This window comes from Telmatherina bonti, assembly GCF_933228915.1.
Source record: "Telmatherina bonti genome assembly, chromosome: 12".
NCBI lineage: Eukaryota > Metazoa > Chordata > Actinopteri > Atheriniformes > Telmatherinidae > Telmatherina > Telmatherina bonti.
Genome location: NC_136610.1, coordinates 3,871,278 through 3,892,868, shown reverse-complemented (window position 1 = coordinate 3,892,868; position 21,591 = coordinate 3,871,278). Strand labels below are relative to the sequence as shown.

General features: G+C 44.4%; 1 protein-coding gene across 2 annotated transcripts; it reads right to left on the bottom strand.

The window, feature by feature from the left end:
- Nucleotides 1-6,583: 6,583 nt before the first annotated feature.
- On the bottom strand, nucleotides 6,584-20,640 carry elf2a (E74-like factor 2a (ets domain transcription factor)). Of its 2 annotated transcripts, none has more exons than XM_079249486.1 (9): nucleotides 20,471-20,640; nucleotides 18,178-18,261; nucleotides 16,415-16,676; nucleotides 15,999-16,106; nucleotides 13,602-13,718; nucleotides 13,397-13,480; nucleotides 13,105-13,297; nucleotides 12,770-13,018; nucleotides 6,584-7,892 (listed from the first exon to the last, which is right to left on the bottom strand). In XM_079249486.1, the coding sequence occupies exons 2-9, from the start codon at nucleotides 18,250-18,252 to the stop codon at nucleotides 7,313-7,315; spliced, it is 1,668 nt and encodes a 555-aa protein (XP_079105612.1). In that variant the 5' UTR covers nucleotides 18,253-18,261; nucleotides 20,471-20,640; the 3' UTR covers nucleotides 6,584-7,312. The 2 variants fall into 2 exon arrangements, with proteins under 2 accessions (XP_079105612.1, XP_079105613.1); XM_079249487.1 differs by having other exon boundaries at nucleotides 13,602-13,715.
- Nucleotides 20,641-21,591: the final 951 nt, after the last annotated feature.

Sequence of the window (21,591 nt, the reverse complement as noted above, 5' to 3'; positions counted from 1 at the left end):
CCTGGACCTCAGACCTGGACCGGTTACATGTAGACCGGTCTGACCGGGACCGGTTACATGTAGACCGGTCTGACCGGGACCTCAGACCTGGACCGGTTACATGTAGACCGGTCTGACCGGGACCGGTTACATGTAGACCGGTCTGACCGGGACCTCAGACCTGGACCGGTTACATGTAGACCGGTCTGACCTGGACCTCAGACCTGGACCGGTTACATGTAGACCGGTCTGACCGGGACCGGTTACATGTAGACCGGTCTGACCGGGACCTCAGACCTGGACCGGTTACATGTAGACCAGTCTGACCGGGACTGGTTACATGTAGACCAGTCTGACCTGGACCTCAGACCTGGACCGGTTACATGTAGACCGGTCTGACCGGGACCGGTTACATGTAGACCGGTCTGACCGGGACCTCAGACCTGGACCGGTTACATGTAGACCAGTCTGACCGGGACTGGTTACATGTAGACCAGTCTGACCTGGACCGGTTACATGTAGACCGGTCTGACCTGGACCTCAGACCTGGACCGGTTACATGTAGACCGGTCTGACTGGGACCTCAGACCTGGACCGGTTACATGTAGACCAGTCTGACCGGGACTGGTTACATGTAGACCAGTCTGACCTGGACCGGTTACATGTAGACCGGTCTGACCTGGACCTCAGACCTGGACCGGTTACATGTAGACCGGTCTGACCAGGACCGGTTACATGTAGACCGGTCTGACCGGGACCTCAGACCTGGACCGGTTACATGTAGACCGGTCTGACCGGGACCGGTTACATGTAGACCGGTCTGACCGGGACCTCAGACCTGGACCGGTTACATGTAGACCGGTCTGACCTGGACCTCAGACCTGGACCGGTTACATGTAGACCGGTCTGACCGGGACCGGTTACATGTAGACCGGTCTGACCGGGACCTCAGACCTGGACCGGTTACATGTAGACCAGTCTGACCGGGACTGGTTACATGTAGACCAGTCTGACCTGGACCTCAGACCTGGACCGGTTACATGTAGACCGGTCTGACCTGGACCTCAGACCTGGACCGGTTACATGTAGACCGGTCTGACCGGGACCGGTTACATGTAGACCGGTCTGACCGGGACCTCAGACCTGGACCGGTTACATGTAGACCAGTCTGACCGGGACTGGTTACATGTAGACCAGTCTGACCTGGACCTCAGACCTGGACCGGTTACATGTAGACCGGTCTGACCGGGACTGGTTACATGTAGACCGGTCTGACCTGGACCCCAGACCTGGACCGGTTACATGTAGACCGGTCTGACCGGGACTGGTTACATGTAGACCGGTCTGACCTGGACCTCAGACCTGGACCGGTTACATGTAGACCGGTCTGACCGGGACCGGTTACATGTAGACCGGTCTGACCGGGACCGGTTACATGTAGACCGGTCTGATCTGGACCTCAGACCTGGACCGGTTACATGTAGACCGGTCTGACCGGGACCTCAGACCTGGACCAGTTAAATGTAGACTAGTCCAAACCAGACCTCAGAACTGAAGTGGTCCAACGTAAACCAGTTTCATGTAGTGAAGCCACACTGACCAAAATACAGAACCACATTTAGTTCCTTTGTGATGGAGAAAACAGGATTATGGGACCAGATCAGACCCATGTGGACCTGATCGGACCCGTGTGGACCTGATCGGACCCGTGTGGACCTGAACAGAAGTGGTTGCACCTGATTGTATGAGGTGGTCATCACTCCAGAAGAACCTTCCTGTAAATGTTGCTGATTCAGAACCAGAACCACTAAGCTGTAACATCTCTGCTGCTGGATCATTTGCTGGGTCTGAAGCACCAGCTGAGACTGGATGTTGTGGTCTGGAGTCTCTCAGGAAGCTGAGGTCTTGTCTCTGAGAAGCTGCATATATTTATTTTATTTAAAACCTTTTGTTCTGATCCGGTTCAGAAGGATTCTCAGGAGAACTTTACAACATGACGTTTTAAGGGCTCCATCATCATTTGACAATGAAGTCATGAGTGGTTGCTATGACAACGCTGAATGACCAGACATTTACAGATATTAATAAAGTGTTTATTTTTACTCTGAAGTGGTTTCCTGTTTTTTTTTTTACTGCTATACTTCCCTGATTTCAGCTGTTGTTTTTATTTATTTATTTATCTCTTTATTTATTATTTATTTAGTTGTTGCCTCAGCAAACGTCGTTGATCGTCTATAGATGGTGAACAAATCTGTGTGAAATGAATATAAAACGAGTGATTTCTAAATGTTTTGTTCCCAGTAGAAGGGAAACATGTCGGATGTTGAAACTGAGACATTTATTCATAGAAAATATGAGCTGGCTCTGATGCAGCCGCACGTCTAAAAAGTAGTTCAATTCAAATCAACTTTATTTATATAGCATCAAATCACAGCAATGCCATCTCAAGACGCTTTACAGACAGAGAAGAAACCATAATGAAAGCCAATTCATAACAGCCAATATAAGGAAACCAACTCACTCTCCCATCCTGAGCAAGCACACTGGCGACAGTGGGAAGGAAAAAACTCCCTTTTAACAGGAAGGAAACCTCCGGCAGAACCCGGCTCAAGGACAGGCAGCCATCTGCCTCTGCTGTGTGGGGGGAAGAGGACAGAAAGACAAAATTCCAGGGTGAAGTTAAGCTTTGTTAGCGTCCGCTTCCTCGTCTTAAATACCCCAAACTCACCGTTACGTAAAACTACGGAGTTTAACATTGACAGAACATATTTTTGGTGCTTGAGGTTTTTATTAAATCCAGATGTTTTTCATGGTGGAGGATCAATATCAGACATGCATTTTATTTTTAATTTTGTAAATAATGTTAATGTACAACTTTTTATATGAAAGTTAACTGATTTTGCACAAATGTATCAAATTTCCCTTCATTTATTTGGTTTTATTCTTTTGCAGTTTCCCATTTCTGCAGATTTTCAGCTGGTTTTACTGGGACTTCAGCTCCGGTAGCCAAAACCAACATAAGTCATACATAGATGCTCCATGGTTTCTCATCAGCCACTCACTCGCAGCCAGAGCAATACGACTTGTCTGGGCTGTGCCATGGAGGCAAAGCAGGAGTGGCTCATCAAGAGGTTGGGGGATTCATGGTGGGCCAGTTAAGTCTTGGGCCGGTATAAAACAAGAAAAAAAAAAAGAGTTGGTTGCTTTTATCTAAGTAGTTATCTGAGAAGACTGACGAGTGGTGATGTGTGGATCAATACTCAAATATCTATTTTCTTTTAAAGAAACTAACCTGATGGATCCCATTCCGATCAGTATCTCAGCTGTTCCGAGGACTGATCTTTTCTGGACGGAGATGCCTGATGTTTCACCAGGTATCTGTTGGAGCCACTTCTCCAGTGTGGAGGACACAGCCCCCAGTGCTCCCATCACTATGGGTACTACTGTTGCTTTCACCCTCCAGGCCTTCTCCAGGTCTTCCTTGAGGCCTTGGTACTTCTCCAGTTTCTCCTTTTTCCTGATATTTCCATCATTGGGGATGGATACATCGATCACTACGGCTTTCCTCTGCTGCTTCTCCATCATCACTATGTCCGCTTGGTTGGCCACCACCATTTTATCTGTCTGGATCTGGAAGTCCCAGAGGATCTTAGCCCTCTCATTCTCCACCACCTTGGGGGGAGTTTCCCACTGGGACTTGGGGGTCTCCAGTCCATATTCTGCACAGATGTTCCTGTACACTATGCCGTCTACTTGGTTATGGCGCTCCATGTATTCTTTGCCTGCCAGGATCTTGCACCCTGCTGTGACGTGCTGGATTGTTTCAGGAGCTCCTTTGCATAGTCTGCACTTGGGATCCTGCCTGGTCTGGTAGATCTGGGCCTCGGTCGCTCTGGTGCTCAGGACCTGCTCCTGTGCTGCCATTGACAGGACTTGTTTATATCGGCCACTTCAGTGATCTGCTAGTGGTCCATCGCATGCAGAGGTTTTTCCTCCTATGATGGTTCCTCCATCTCATGTTCCTCCAGACTCCATTGTCTGAGACATTCACTAAGTGCTTTATCCCTTGGTGTCCTCTTCCTGATGTATTCATGGTGCTTGGTTGTTTCATCTTGGATAGTGGCCTTGAGGCTCACTATCCAGCTTCTTTGCGCAGTTTATAGTCGCTGGACACTGTACTTGGGGTGTAACCCTCCATGCATGGTGAGCAGCTTCCGTGTTTTGACATCCATGGTCTGAGCTTCCTCCTTTGGCCAGCTTATTATCCCAGCAGGGTATCGGATCACTGGCGGGGCATAGCTGTTAATTGCCCAGATCTTGTTCTTGCCATTGAGCTGACTTCTCAGTACTTGCCTCACTTGCTGCAGGTATTTAGCTGTAGCAGCTTTCCTTATGGCTACTTCATGGTTGCCATTCGCCTGTGGTATTCCCAGGTACTTGTAGCTTTCCTCCACATCTGTTATCCTGCACTCTGGGAGTGCAATGCCCTCCATATGGACTTGTGCAATTGGCTTGAAGTTGGCCTCCAGCTGGTCTGTCAATGCCTCATTGAGTTTGCAACGAAGGTACTCATGCTGCCGTTGATCTTGTACAGCTTCAGACATTCCAGGATCCATGCGTGTGGCATTGAGTCGTAGGCTTTCTGGTAGTCAATCTAGGCGGTGCACAGGTTTGTCTGTCTGGTTTTGCAGTCTCGGGTGACTGTTCTGTCAACCAGCTGCTGGTGTTTGGCTCCTCTGGTTCCTCTGTTAATGCCTCTCTGTGTCGTGGAGAGGAAGGTTATTGGCCGGTAGTTGGATGGGACTGATCCCTTGTGGGAGTCTCATAGTATCAGGCCTGTTCGTCCGTTGGTCAGCCATTCAGGGTGAGTGCCATTACTCAGGAGTTGGTTCATTTGTGCTGCCAGGCGTTCATGGAGTGAAGTCAGCATCTTTAGCCAAAAGGCATGGATCATATCAGGGCCAGGCGCTGACCAGTTCTTCATACTTGAGAGTCTGTGCTTGATGTCGGCCACCATGATGATAACTGGACCTTGTTCTGGGAGGGAGCTGTGGTCTGCTCTGAGGTCTTTTAACCACAGTGCTTCACTGTTATGTGATGCCTACTTCTCCCATTTACCTTTCCAGTACTGTTCCGTCTCCAGCTTTGGTGGGTCAGCTTGTGTGGTCTTACCCTGCCACTGGGAGTACACTTTGGCTGGGTTAGTTGAGAACAGCCAGTTTATTATTCTGGCTTCAACTTCTCTCGTGTATCTCTTCAGTGACACAGCCAATGCTTGGAGTCTTTGTTTGGCATTTTCCAGGGCCTCAGGTATGGACATCTAGCTATACTACTCTGGCACCCTCTTCATGGTTGCACCCTTCTGGAGTTCTGAAATTGACTAACTTCAAGTTGCCTTGATCTTGGTTTCTAACCTCCTCTTCCATGGTACCTCCTTCTTACCTTTGCTGTTATGTCGGCCAAGCTTCTTCAGGATCACTGTTGCTGTTCTGTATATCAACTCATTGGTTTCAGTGATGGTTGTGGTAGGGATTGTACTTATTGCTGCATTCACTTCAGTTAGAAGGCTTTCTGGTACATCACTAATTCTTGCCTCACTCTCTTCTTAGCTAGGATGATTATTCCCTCACTTATCTCAATGTCTGGGGCTTGGTAACCAGTCTCGATGGGGGACTTGATGTTATCTCCCCCCATACCTTCCCCCTCAGTGGTCCCCTTTCAGTATTAGTGTGTTGTATCTCATCCATCTCCAACTGTGATAGCTTTTGCTGTTTGCATGTGTTGGAACATTGTGCTACTAGGTGCTTTGGTGTCATTGTGGACTGTGGGTATCAAGTATCCACAATGACACAGCCTCTTCATTTAGCCCCGCTCACTAGGGTTACTTGCATTGTAGCATTCCAACAGTTCCTTGGCCTCTCGTGTCCAGTGTTGTCTATTCGTGTTCCAGTAGTCCACTTCTCATATATATACCAATGAGAACCAGATCTCAGTCTACCAGAGCAGCTTTGGGATGTAATGGAATTGGAGATTCTTCATTCAACAGCATTTTGTTGAATCTGTCACACCAAGAATTAAGGCAGTTCTGGAAGAAAATCCCAGAAGTATTTGTTAAAATAGAAGCTCATTCTTTGTGACAATGATACTGGGACCACCATAGGGGGTTGGGACCCCCCAGTTTTGGAAAGGCTGATGTACCCTTAAATCCAGGAACACCAGTGCTGATCAGAGCACATCTATCCTCCAGCAATAAATGAGTGTGTGTATAAATGAGTGGTTGTTGAGAAGCAACAGAGCAGTAAAGTTTGACAGTAAATATCAGCTACAGGTTAGAGCTGTTTTGGCAACACGGTCCAGGACCAAAACCGTTTGGGTCTGAAGCTCCGGGAAAACCGGCTGGCGAGGCCACAGTGTGGCAACACAAGCTTCCTGGTTTTACGGGCTGAAGAAAAATACTTTGACGACACATTTCTGGGTTGAGAGCTTTTGTGAATGAACGGAGCCTAACGTGGAGATCCACAGCACCCCACTGTGGGTGAGCAACATTCCTCCACAGTTAGAGCAAAGTGACTGAATCAAACAACGAGACTGTTTTAACTCACATTTCTTTTTTTATAATACATATTTCAGTAAAATCTACCTCAATACACTGATAGTACAAGAAAAAAATAGTATATTATACTTCAAAGTGGGGCACACCATTTAGTCCATTTACCTGGATGCAGACATCTTTTCACTCCCTTTTAAGGAACAGTAAAAAAAGCAAAGTGGGGAAATGTGACACGTGGAAAAGCCAGACTTGCACACACGGAGATAGCCTCTGGGAAAGGAAGCGGCGTTCTGTCTCACCAATACCTGAGAATACGAGCCCGTATTGGAGTTGTTTCTGGTCTCAGCTGCCAGTTTAAGGCTGAGAGGTTGCTAAGGTCCGGCTCTGATTGGTGTCCCCAGATCCGAACCTCCTGAGGCTACATCCACGTCCTGTGTGTAAGCAGGGACTCTGCAGATGAAGCACTCTACATCGGTTCTGATAACATACGGCTGAGTATCAAAAAAAGCTTTTTACATCTGTGTTTACATCACAGTCCAGTCTGCGTTTATATTAGGCTTGATTACAAAAAGAATATTTTCATTTACAATCTAAGGCTGCCCACATCGTCAGAGCTCAGTGTGTGTGTTGAGTTGTGTGTGTGAAATAGTCCCTTTGATCCTCTGTGAGGCTTCAGGATCCCCACACGTCTCCATGGAAACAAGAGTCATGCCGATCGGCGAGCAGCTCTGCTCTGAGGGCCGTCTACAGTCACTTCCTGTCCTCCGGCCCTGGATGGAGCCCTCAGGAAGACTGAGTTTCTGCTGATCCTGCTGGCGAGCTGGAGGTGGGCGGAGCCTCTGCTCTGACTTCTGATTGTGCTGCTTCGGGCTGAGAACTGGAGGGTTTTGAGGGCTGGGTGGGGATGCTGACAGGGGCACAGTGAGGCTGGCTCACCTGGACAGAGAGATGGGGGAGGGTCTGGGCTACCGCCGCTGGTTTGGCCAAGATGAGCTGCGGGGCCAACCGTCCCGCTGCTATCTGGACCGTCTGAGCGGACAGCGCCGACTTGACGGTGGCGTGTGCCAGCTGCGTCGCGACAGGCTTGGCCTGGATGAGCTGAGCCACCTGGCTCGAGGCGTTAGTCTGCATGAGCGTCGCCAGCTGATTGGCCGGGATGGTGATGATGGTGATTTTATCTCCTGCTTTGGAAGCTGCTGGCAACACGGTCGGCAGAGCTTGGATCACCAGTTTGGGGGGACCGCTGGTGGAGGCGTTGGCTACTGTCACCGGGACTCCGGTGGTGGTGGTGAGGATGGGGGAGGAGTTTAACGTCACCTGACCCAGGGAGTTGGTCATGACCACTGGCATGGCTCGGATGGGCCTGAAGAAGGGAGAGACAAGACATCATGTCAGGGAGGATGAGGATGCTGATCGCACATCCGTCTGTCAGCTCTCATGACGTCATTATTTTCCTTTTCATAATGAGCTGAAAGTTAAAATAACCAGACGAGTTAAAAATAACCAGACGAGTTAAAAAAAACCAAAAAAAAAACCAGACAAGCTACAATAATCAAACAAGATAAAATAACCCGATGAGTTAAAATAATCGGACAAGTAACAATAATCAGACAAGTTAAAATAATCAGACAACTTAAAATAACCAGATGAGTTAAAATAATCAGACGGGTTAAAAACAACCAGACGATGATCTCTTTGAAGAGGGTAACTTTGTTTCTTATCAAACACTATTAGATAAATATAAATTAAAGGGAAGGGCCCATTTTTGGAAATATCTACAGATTAGACACTGCATTAAAGATAAGATTCTTCCAAATAGTGAAGCTAATGTAATTGAACAGTTCTTTAAATTACCACTAAAATTTCAAACAGCCTCCAAGTGGTATGAGGTATGTTCTTGGAAGACCAGCAAAGGATGTGATCACTTAAGGAAGCTGTGGGAGAAAGATTTGGATTGTGTTTTGGATGAAGGAATATGGAGGGGGATTCTTTCCGACACTGAAAAATATGTTAGAGAAGCAAGAAGTAAATATATTCAATATAAAATAATACATAGATATTACTACACTCCAACTAGACTCAATAAAATGAAATTAATGAAAGATGACCTTTGCTGGAAATGCAAGGCACAGCGTGGAACGTATCTACACGCTTTGTGGGAATGTCCTCAAGTCTTCCCTCTGTGGCAAACGGTTTTGAAGCTAGTAGGTAATTGGCTAGAATGTATACTTCCAATCTCACCAAGGCTCTGTCTCCTCGGAGACAGAAGAGAAGTACCAAATGTAAATAAATTAAAAATTCGTATTTTAAAATCTGCTTTATTGACTTGTGCTCGTCTGATTCTGAGGTGTTGGAAGGAACCCCAAACTCCAAATATAGAAACATGGAAAGTTGAAATTATAAAAATGGCTGCATATGAAAAAATGTTACTGAGACTGAATGGTGGAAATGTAGCTATTAATGAACAATGGGAGAGTTTTATAGATTTTGTGTGCGCAAGAAATTGAAAAGTAAAATTGGGTTAATGTGAACTTATAAAGAATGTTATGTATGCTGAACACCCACCATCCAAATCAGACTGTTGGACCCTCTCAATTTTGCTTTAAACAATTTCTGATTGAATTTGCCTGCTGAAAGACCTGCCTTTTTTTTTTTTTTTTCCATTTTTATTTTATTATTATTTTTATTTTATATATTTTTTTATTATTGTTATTGTTTTGAAAAGATAAAAGTTCAATAAAATGTGAATTACAAAAAAAAAAACAAAAAAAAAAACAACCAGACGAGTTAAAATAATCAGACGAGTTAAAATAATCTGTTAAATAATCAGTTAAAATAATCAGACACCTTAAAATAACCAGACAAGTTACAATAACCAGACGAGTTAAAAATAACCAGACGAGTTTAAAAAAACCAAAAAAAAAAACCAGACAAGCTACAATAATCAAACAAGATAAAATAACCCAATGAGTTAAAATAATCGGACAAGTAACAATAATCAGACAAGTTAAAATAATCAGACAACTTAAAATAACCAGATGAGTTAAAATAATCAGACGGGTGGAAAAACAACCAGACGAGTTAAAATAATCAGACGAGTTAAAATAATCTGTTAAATAATCAGAGTTAAAATAATCAGACACCTTAAAATAACCAGACAAGTTACAATAACCAGACGAGTTAAAATAACCAGACGGGTTAAAAATGATCAGACAAGTTAAAATAACCAGACGAGTTAATAACCAGACGAGTTAAAATAACCAGACGAGTTAAAAATTATCAGACAAGTTAAAAATTATCAGACAAGTTAAAATAACCAGACGAGTTAAAATAACCAGACGAGTTAAAAATAACCAGACGAGTTAAAATAACCAGACGAGTTAAAATAACCAGACGAGTTAAAAATTATCAGACAAGTTAAAATAATCAGACGACGTAAAATCACCCGATGAGTTAAAATAAATCAGACAAATTAAAAACAATCACCTGAAACATGTTTCAGGGTTAAACACCTGAAACATCTAAAAAACCTAAAACACCTGAAATCAGACAACTTAAAACAATCAGACGAGTTAAAATAACCAGACTAGTTAAAATAACCTGATGAGTTACAATAATCAGACTAGTTAAAATAACCAGATGAGTTAAAAACAATCAGACAAGTTAAAATAACCCCAAAAGTTAAAGTAACCAGACAAGTTGAAATAATCAGACGAGTTACAACAACCACACAAGTTACAATAATCAGATGAGTTAAAATAATCAGACAAGGATTAAACACATTTTCTTATTAGCAACAGACAGATCCAGTGAGCAGCCAATCAGCCGGCTTACATCTGGGACTTCATCTGATTCCTCTGTTCTCTGAAACACTTGTTGCCATGGCAACACATCTCGGCTGCTTTTAGGAACGGGTTTATTGACTGGAACCAGATTAAAGAACGGAATAAACTGGGCTGTATCAGTGGTTTCATGAAACTAAACTCAGGTCAGGAATAGCTTAGTGGTTTCCAGGATGCATGAAGGACGTCCCAAATGATCCACAGAGCTGCTCCGGACTGGGTCTGAGTATAAAAACCATCAACAGATGAACCATAACGCGTTCTGTTAAAGCGTCTTCTGCAGCAATGTTTCACACCTGGAACACCTGAAACACCCAAAACACCTAGAACACCTGGAACACCTGAAACACATGAAACACCTAGAACACATGGAACACCTAGAACACATGGAACACCTGAAACACCCAAAACACCTAGAACACCTGGAACACCTGAAACACATGAAACACCTAGAACACATGGAACACCTAGAACACCTGGAACACCTGAAACACCTGAAACACCTAGAACACATGGAACACCTGAAACACCTAGAACACCTGAAACACATGAAACACATGAAACACCTAGAACACATGGAACACCTAGAACACCTGGAACACCTGAAACACCTGAAACACCTAGAACACATGGAACACCTGAAACACATGAAACACCTAGAACACATGGAACACCTAGAACACATGGAACACCTGAAACACCCAAAACACCTAGAACACCTGGAACACCTGAAACACATGAAACACCTAGAACACATGGAACACCTAGAACACCTGGAACACCTGAAACACCTGAAACACCTAGAACACATGGAACACCTGAAACACCTAGAACACCTAGAACACCTGAAACACATGAAACACATGAAACACCTAGAACACATGGAACACCTAGAACACCTGAAACACCTGAAACACCTAGAACACCTAGAACACCTAGAACACCTGGAACACCTGAAACACCCAAAACACCTAGAACACCTGAAACACCTGAAACACATGAAACACCTAGAACACATGGAACACCTGAAACACATGAAACACCTAGAACACATGGAACACCTAGAACACATGGAACACCTAGAACACATGGAACACCTGAAACACCCAAAACACCTAGAACACCTGGAACACCTGAAACACATGAAACACCTAGAACACATGGAACACCTAGAACACCTGGAACACCTGAAACACCTAGAACACATGGAACACCTGAAACACCTGAAACACCTGAAACACCTGAAACACCTAGAACACCTGAAACACATGAAACACATGAAACACCTAGAACACATGGAACACCTAGAACACATGGAACACCTGAAACACCTGAAACACCTGAAACACCTGAAACACCTGAAACACCTGAAACACCTACAACACCTGAAACACCTAAAACACCTACAACACCTACAACACCTACAACACCTAAAACACCTAAAACACCTAAAACACCTGAAACACATGAAACACCTAGAACACATGGAACACCTAGAACACATGGAACACCTGAAACACCTAAAACACCTAAAACACCTACAACACCTACAACACCTACAACACCTACAACACCTAAAACACCTGAAACACCTGAAACACCTGAAACACCTAGAACACCTGAAACACCTAGAACACCTGAAACACCTAGAACACATGGAACACCTGGAACACCTGAAACACCTGAAACACCTGAAACACCTAGAACATCTGGAACACCTAAAACACCTAGAACACCTAGAACACCTAGAACACCTGAAACACCTGGAACACCTGGAACACCTAAAACACCTAGAACACCTAGAACACCTGAAACACCTAAAACACCTAAAACACCTACAACACCTAAAACACCTGAAACACCTGAAACACCTAAAACACCTGAAACACCTAGAACACCTGAAACACCTAGAACACATGGAACACCTGGAACACCTGGAACACCTGAAACACCTGGAACACCTAGAACATCTGGAACACCTAGAACATCTGGAACACCTAAAACACCTAGAACACCTGAAACACCTAGAACACCTAGAACACCTGAAACACCTGGAACACCTAAAACACCTGGAACACCTAGAACACCTAGAACACCTGGAACACCTGGAACACCTGGAACACCTAAAACACCTAAAACACCTAAAACACATGGAACACATGGAACAACTGGAACACATGGAAAACACCCAAAACACCCGAAACATCTAGAACACCCGAAATACCTGGAAAAACACCTAAAACACCTAGAACACCTGAAACACCTAAAACACTTAAAACACCCGAAATACCTGGAAAAACACCTGGAACACCTTGAACACCTGGAACAAGCCGTTTTTAGACCCCAACAACAGCTGATACGTGAGACCCCCAGCACACCCTGAAAACTGGTTGCTGACCTTGTGGCGGCATTGCTGGGGATGACGGTGACGTAGGTCTGCTGAGGCTGGCTGCTGGCTGCGGAGTTGGAGCCCAGGGTGGCAGGGCCCTGCTGGTGAGCCAGGTGCTGACTGGCCACTATGCCTTCACTGTCCTCCTCACCCTCGTCGTCATCGTCGATCACTCGGATGTTTTTGGGCATGTCTTTGAACTGGTAGGCCAGCCGCTGACCCTCCACTTTGGCGAGGATGCCGCGCTGGTAGTAATACCTGCAAACACGGCGAAACCAAATACATAAATGAGTCGTGAGACGTAGCTTCTGGCGGTTGCCTGAGGAGACGGCGTGTGTCCTGACCGGAGCGCTCGGCCCATCGTCTCATAGTTCATGTCCGGCTTGTTCTTGTGTTTCCCCCAAAGCCGGGACACGGCCTTGGAGTCCACCAGCTTGAAGATGCCCTTCTCTCTCTGCATCCACTTGATGTACCTGGGACAGGTGTTCTTATCCTGCAGCAGCTCCAGCAAGAACTCCCACAGGTAGGTGGTGTTGCCTGCGGTATGAAACCACCGTCAGTCAGACCAAACCAGACGGGAGGTGTTTGAGACATTATGTGAAGGTGTTTAGACTCCTGGTAGAAGCTGGTACCAACCCTTTCCCTCCCGCGGCCTCTTCTTTATCCCCAGGTCATACGAGCCGTTGGAAGCAGGTTGGTGTGTCTTGGTCTTACGTCCACCTGTGCTCAACACACACACCAAGTCAAAACAAACGTTTTAAAGGATGTGTAAGGCTTCACCATCTGCTGTGGCATGCTCAGTGTCTAGTCAGAACTCCGGTTCACGCTGCTGGCGACCCACCTCCTCTCCTCTTCTTGCCAGCAGGTTCGCAGTCAGGAGGGATGGGGAAGGGGTCCTCCTCAATGGGCCCACACTCTGTAGACACCTCCACCACCGTCTCCATCATCACGTCATCTGCTGGAAGGAGACCAAACAGCATCCAGAGTTTCTCAGTATAGAGCCGTTTCCGCTCTACTCCCTAGACTCCTCCTGCCGATCCACTTCCCTTCTGGCCGGCTGATTGTTTTGCTACCTAACGTTAGCTCAACGCAGAGACACTGAGATAAAAAAGGATGGAAAATCAAAAGAAAATTGGTTCGGGAACGACGTGTGCTGTGGTTGGTTGTACAAATTCAGGAAAGCACTTGAACGAGTGGTTAGATGGGGAGTGCTCTGACCACAGCAACAAAAGGCAGTGTTCGTGCGCGCCACTACACACATTTTCCGTAAGCCTGAGACCGACTCAGATTCACGGCCTGGCTAAAGGCTTTAAATCTAAAGAACCAACCCCGCAACATTTTTGTTTGTTCGCACCACTTTGTGGACAAAGAGCCAACCACGGATAATCCATTTCCAGAGCTGTGGTTGGGATACAAGCGCTCCCCCCAGCCAAAGCGGCGTGAACTCACCCAGAGGACCACCACAGCCTCCCCAAAGAGAAAGAGGCGCAGACTCCAAACTGAGAGTAGGTGCAGCGACTTTAGCTGTGAAACTGACCACTATGACAAAGTTGTCCCTAGCTTTCCTACCGGTATTTTAGTTTGTTTTGGCGATGGGACAAATAATGTCCACCATAGTTAGGCTACATCGTTGCGTGTTCCCTGTGTGTGTGCGTGTGTTTGAGTAAATCTACATCATAAACACACGCTAATGTGACAGGCTGTTGTGATGACAGTGATGACATGACACCACTTAAACACTGACTGGGCTCTACAATTGCTTTCAGAAAAACCAAACAGTCATGTTTGTATGACACAACCGGCTTTGTTGCTGTGCAGATATTGATATGCCTCTGTACAGCAAGAGTTGGTGGTAGATGGAAAAGCAATGGACGATCTGAAAGCCTCATTGTGCTGGGCCACATCGTCGTGTTATCCTCCCGGTTCTGCACTAAATTCGGATGAGGGAGAGTGAGGCCTTCTCCAGTCAAGGTGGTAGATCCGTGTTCCCATTGTAAGGACATTATTTAAAAAAAGCAGCGAGTCTTGAGAGATATGTGTCCAGACGAAGCTAGCGTCGAGGTTTGTTTATACCGGCGAACAATGGCCAAACCACATCCGGCGGAAGTGCAATGCATTTATGGAAGACTATGGCGCCCTCCAGTATTTGGCGTGTGAACTCGTCTATAAACAGAACCAAAAGACGGGCCACCGTCCGCGATGCAGCAAAAGCTCCAACACAACCTTTTCTTTCAGACGTCAGTTGCCGTCTGCAGCAGCACCAGGCTCCTAACATCCTCGGTGAAGGACATCGGGCTCATGGTTGAGCTCAACATCTGATTGGTTGTTGATGTGTCGAGAGCAAAGCTGTCATTCATGAACGTGATGATGGTCCACATCTCCACACATTCCCTGATTAAATGCTCTTTTCTTTTTGTCACCGGAGGAGCACAGCACGCCGGAGATCCGGCGCTGAGTTGGAGCGCCCTCCAGGATTACCTCAGAGCCCCTCTTTAAGAAAGACTGAAAACCTTCTTTTTTAAAAAGCATTTTAAGGCTAATTTATTTGTTTTTATCGTTGCCAACGGTGCCGCTGATTTATTGTCATTGTTTCTTACTTTTATTCTATATCTATTTATTGCTTCATTGACCCTAAAACCCTGATGTTGGTCTGGTTTTGTATGAAATGAAACAGTTCTGCCTCTGTTCTGCACACAAGCAGCTTATATTGTTGTTAATGCAGACAAAAAAACAGTTTCCTCCTAACCTGCTCAATTCACAGATTGGTTTTCTTTCAGGAAGCAACGTGTCAACAACACACATTTTAGGTGTTTATGTTGTGATACTTACGCACCATGGCATTGTCTTCTACACAAAGCACCATGTAAGAACAATGTGATCTCGTCCAAACTGGAATATTCAGTCCAATTTAACAAAACATGGAGAAAATGAAGATTTTTGGTTGCTGACAATATTTTCTTATTGTTTAAATGACAAAAAATGTGAATGAAAACTCTGAACCTGGCTTCATCCAGCGTTCAGATTGTACTTAGAGGCGTATGCAGGTTAGCGTTCGCCTTAAATATTCCCACTCAGACATGGATTTAACCACCAGAGGGAACAAAGTGAGATTCTGCCGCGTTAGTCCAACTTTTACACACACTGTTCGGTAAACATCCAGGATGTGTTGACTGGGACACGGACTGGATTCCTGAATGATGAAACCAGCTTCAGTAGGTTTCCACAGACTCCCACGTACCTGTGCTGCGTTCATTGTGCAGTCCTCCAGGAGACTCCATGTGGAGAAGTGCTTCAGCCGCCTCGAACGTTTTGTCAAAACACACCATGTCGTGACCAGACATCTCCACTGAGAAGAAGAGCAGAGGGTCAGGTCAGGATGTCCAGGTCTGTGGACAATCTGTCCCTTCCAGTTTCCTCTAACTGGTCCAGTTGCTGCACACCTCCTGCCAGCAGAGGGCGCTCTACATACACAGAATACAAGTGGTGGTTCCTGTGTTTTCATTTCTGAGACTGTTGCTTCTTAATTTCCCACAACTCTTCCCTTCCAGCCACCCTGATAACCTCAGATGGGACTGGAGGCAGACCAGTAAAGGAAGCCCGAGGGAAAACTCCTGCATTGTTTATGTGTTGTTCAGGCAGGTCATAGACACTCACCGTTCTCCCCCACCTCCGTGACCACCTCTTGCTCCTCCGCCACGTCCTGCATCAGGTACGTCCCATCGTCATACACCAGGACCTGGGCGGAGTAACACTCCTCCACCTGCGCACTGGGAACCTCCTCCACGATCACAGCTGGACAGCCCTCCTCCTGCAGAACCACGCCCTCCTCTTCTTCCTCCACCACCTCCTCCTCCATGATCACAGACTCCACCTCCTGCTGGACCACTTCCTCCTGCTCCTCCTCCTCAGTTGGATGCTGAAATGAAAAAAAGATCATGATGAGGCAGAAAACAATGTGAGTCAGGTATCAGCGACAACAGCATTCCTTCTGCTGGAAGACCTGCAGGAAGCGTTTTTTATGAAAAATACTCTTTTTGTTAAAATTCAGACTGAAGTTTTTCCCGAGATGTTAACTTGCTTATCAAGCAGGTTGGAACCCATCACAGCAGACACTCTTTGCCGGTTTTCTCAGGAACTTAATATAAACAACCTCAGGACTATTTTTCTGTCTCCTCTCCAAAAGACAAACCTGAAATAAACAAAGTAAATCTCAGCATGTCTCTCTTGGTCTCTACAGAGAGCTGAGACATGTGAGGACTACAGTCCTGTCAGAATTTAGATTTGTGCCACTGTGTTCACCTGGAACACAGCCGAACAGGTAAATGCTTCCTTCCTTCACTGTCAGGGAAAAGCCGAGGACAGCCTCTGGAAATGTGTAAAATATCCGGTGAGAAGCTAGACGTGTGCAGTCAGAGACCTCCAGAGTTTCTGTCCCACAGAGACGAGACGGACGTCTTCCTGAGTTTCTGTCCCACAGAGACGAGACAGACGTGTCTGTGACCAGCAGACATTCATACGACGGCGTGCTCGTGAGGAGAAACGACCCGACGCTGTGAGGTGGACGCTGATGTTGTCATGTTTTCTGGTTGGGGTTTGGATGCTGATGCTGGTCATGTTGCATGCTGGGGGGACGACAGACTAATGGTAACAGAAAATAACAGCACATTCTTTGCTGAAACAAAGCTTCCAGGTAATTAATCTTGTCTCCACATTTTTGTGTGTGTCTTGTCCAGCATTTAGGCAAGCAGAATGATGATCTGGATGCTGTGTTCTGCTGAACAAATTTACTTTGCCATGGGAAGTTTTGTAGATATACTGATCCCCTTGATTTTCTGATTTTTTATTTTATTTCTATATTTATTTTGCGTTATTGTTTGAATTGTAGAGTTTGTACTGCTGGACCGGAGAGGACAGAAGAAAGACAGAAAGAGAAAGAAGAGAAAACACTAGGGGTGGGAAAATCTAATCGAAAAATCGGAAATCTGGATTTTTTTTCTTCACAATTTTAAAATAGATTTTTTTGTTTACTTTTTTTTTTTTTAAATAAATAAAATTAAGGCACTATAAAATTTTTACTGTTTTTATTGAACTTTTTGCTTTTGTTCTTGGGCATTATAGGAGCAAAATGATGGTCTGGCTACTGTGTTTGTTTTTTCCTCATTGAAATGAAGAAAAATGACAAGCAAAAGAAAAGTTTTATACATTTTTTTTGTTTTTAATCTACAAAAATCTGCAATATTGGAGAACTGTGAGACTCGCAATTTAAATCGAATTCGCACCCAAAAAAATCAGAATTGAATCAGGACAAAGGCATATCATCATAGACATAGAAAACATCTCATAGGAAAAGTGACAGAAATAAAGAGGAAAATGCATCTGTGTGATGATGAGCTGCGCTCCCTGCTGCGTGAGCTTACCTGCTGGGACTCCTCCACCACAGTGACATACTCCACAATGTTCCCTCCTCCATCTGACACCACCACAGAAGTCATCACTCATTCCTGCCAACACAAACAACACAGAGCAGTCAGCGTGGAGCAGGCAGGGTGAGCCGACAGCTGCAGGATCCATAAGTCGGCTGTGATCACATATTGATGAACCTTAGTTAGTGTTTGGATAGGTGCAGAGGCGGGGTCATGTGAAAGCCCCATGGGCGCTCATTCTCCTCATGACTGCTTCCCAGAGATGCTGACATCTTTATCGCAGGGAGAGAAAACATCACGTCACAGTTTAGCTAAAGTCTAAGTGATTAAAGGTTTAATTTTCATTATTAACTACAACTCACTCATCACATCATCAGCATGTCAAAGACGAGCCACTAGCTGAGAGAAACGAGACGATTTTCAACCCGCTTCCTGCCAACGATCACCATCTACTGTTAACCCGCCATCATTTCATCGCAGTTGTGTTACTTCCCTTCAGGATGGTGTGTGAACCACCTGCTGGGATTAGTGTGTGTGTTGCTGCTTGTTTTATTCCCTCCAAACTGATGGATTAAAAGATTCTGGTGAGATTTCTTGGCTTCTGATAAAACTAGTTGTGGACATCCCACAAGCCTGACGTAAAAACTAATAATCATCCAGAACGCTTCACCTTCTGCAGGACAACCTGCAGATTCGTAGGACAGAGAAAAACGTTCAAAAACTGGCTTAAATGATGCTGTTACTCATATTTACTCATTCTTTACACAGCAGAGGGGGTTGTTTGTTTGTTTGTTTTTTTTGTTTTATTACTTTTTATTCTTGGCATCTAAAGCTAGAAATAAATTAAACTAAGTTTTATGAATGTTGTTAACATGATTTTACAAATTTATAGGAAAATTAAATATTGCAGAATAGCTCTGATTACTTCTCTGATAATAATTACAGCAAGAAAATCAATAACTGTGGCATCTCCTTGTCCAAAACATCAGCTACGTTCCAGCAGAAGCGACACCTGCTGGGCTGTAAAGGAGCATTGGGGGGCGTAAGAAATGGTGAATGGATCATAAATAAACTGATCATAAACAAGGACAAAGAGGAGGTCAGAAACAGAGAATCAGCAGGCCTAGAAACATCTGAATTCAGATCTATACCTCTGATCCATGAATACACTAATAAGAGACGGTAAAAAGATTTCTGTCCATAAATGATGCTGTTTGTTGGTGTTCATTTCTTGTTAACATGCAGCTTTTTACTGTCCATTACTGTGAATCCCACCGGGGCCAGGAAAGTCTTTTTATTAACTGCATGATTTTATAAGAAATCCTGATAGTTGCAAATGTTTGTGTTGTTTTTTATATTTAGTAAATTACATTTAAACTGCTTTCATGTTTAAGTCTTATGTAAAAAAATAAATGTCTCTAAAACAGCCTCTAGAACAGCATTAAAAACCTAACCAACAGACTCCACCTGCTTTCTAAATCATTTGATAAGGAATGAGCAGATAGCTATTTAAACATTATAAATAGATATTCAGTTAAACATTTGGTATAAAAGTTATTATGAGGGAATTATTGGACATTATGGAAAATATTAACAGTCTGTTTAAAAGGCAAAGTTTAGCAGTGACTAAACGAGAACAAAATCTGTTAAATAGTTCATTTACAGGACTATTTCCAAATGGTTTATTGTAAATTAACCTGTTAACTAGTAGTAGTAATAGTGTCAACTAGTAGTAGTAATGGTGTCAACTAGTAGTAGTAACGGTGTTGACTAGTAGTAGAAATGGTGTTAACTAGTAGTAGTAAGGGTGTAAGTACGGCTATGTTTACTTTCTCATGTTAACTCTTTCAGCTGCAGACTCAGAAACAGAAACGAGTCATTTTTACCACTTCTGCTGCTGACTTTCCGCATGTCACACATTCAGGCTCCTAAAATAAACTACATTTGATTTTATTTTAAATAAAACCTTGGATTTTGCTTAAAATAAAACTGGAGAAAAGGCCGCAGATTGCATTAAGATTCACATTAAGCTGCAAACTGTTAGCAAACAGTTAGCTAACGTCCTGAACATACAGCACATCTAAACACACTGATGTTCCCCAGTCTGTCTAATAAAACCAGTAGTAGTACAGCACTGGGAGCCTGGAGCTGTCAGACTAGGCTGATATGATTCTGCAGAGAGTTTCCTCTTCCCTCTTCTCTCCGTGTTTTCATTCTGTTTGCTAACTGAGCGGCTAGCGCTAGCTAGGCCCATCGCTAGCCGAGCTGACAAGGCCAAAACGCTTACTTTGCACGGATAATCCGGTGTTTGCGAGGCCTCCAAGCCAGGTAGTCAGGCCTCAGGCTCCTGGTGACGTCCTGTGTTGTAGATCTGCTGCAGCAGCAGCGTAAACAGAAGCCGTGAGGAGAGTTTTTCTGGTGCGGCTCGACTGCTGCTAGCCTTTAGCTTTCCGGTGTGCCGCCTCTTTGATCAGCGACTCAAAGCGCAGGCGCTGTGACGTCATGACGGCGTCCCAGCGGACCAGCGTAACGTGACGTAACGGCGCCACGCGACGCTCGAGCCTCGAGGAAGAACAACAGAGATGCAAAACAGATGCTGCTGAGTGCTTCCTCTAAAAAATTCACGTTTTTATCAAAGTCAGCGCAGAAATATTCAGATTAACTTTATGTCATGAGTTGTGTCTAAATGAGGAGCGATGTTAGCTTAGCATGTAGCATCAGGAACTGGTTTAGTTCCTTCTGCTTTATCTTTGGTGGATTATTTGTTTAGTAAAACCAAGGAGGACAAGCATTTGATGAAGAACAGAAGTGTCCCACTTGAGTCCTGCAAGACATTGTGTGTATGTGGGTGTGAGAAAGAAAAAAAACTTTTCTTCTTTCGAGAAAGATTATGATGCAAAATATTCTATACCAGAGCAAAACATCCAATTCATCAAATTAAAACTTAAAATGAAAATGCTCCCATTAAAATATATAATTGCAATCACAGCCAAGTACAGCATGTCACCATGTCTGTAACTGTAATGATTTTTTTTTTTTATTTAGGAAAAGAAAATATGTTTCTAATAATTTTTTACCCATTTACAGTTGCACAGCATTTCTGATATTAGAGGGAATTCTCATTTATTATTCTAATTATGTTGGAATAATTATATTTAAAAGATATGTACCAAAGAAAACAGTCATTTTAAGTCTGTATTATGTGAAAGTCATGTGAAAATAATTCAGTTATTTAAATATTTGTCTCTCTAAAGGTTGTGGTCCTGCTTCTGCACCTGCCGTGCTAGTCTTCTTCTACTGGTTGACACTGGCAAAACATGTCCCTACTCGATAAATGGTTAATTTTATTGTCATATAAACATCACTCCAGAGAAACATTTTAAAAAAAAAAATTATGTAGCACAAAAG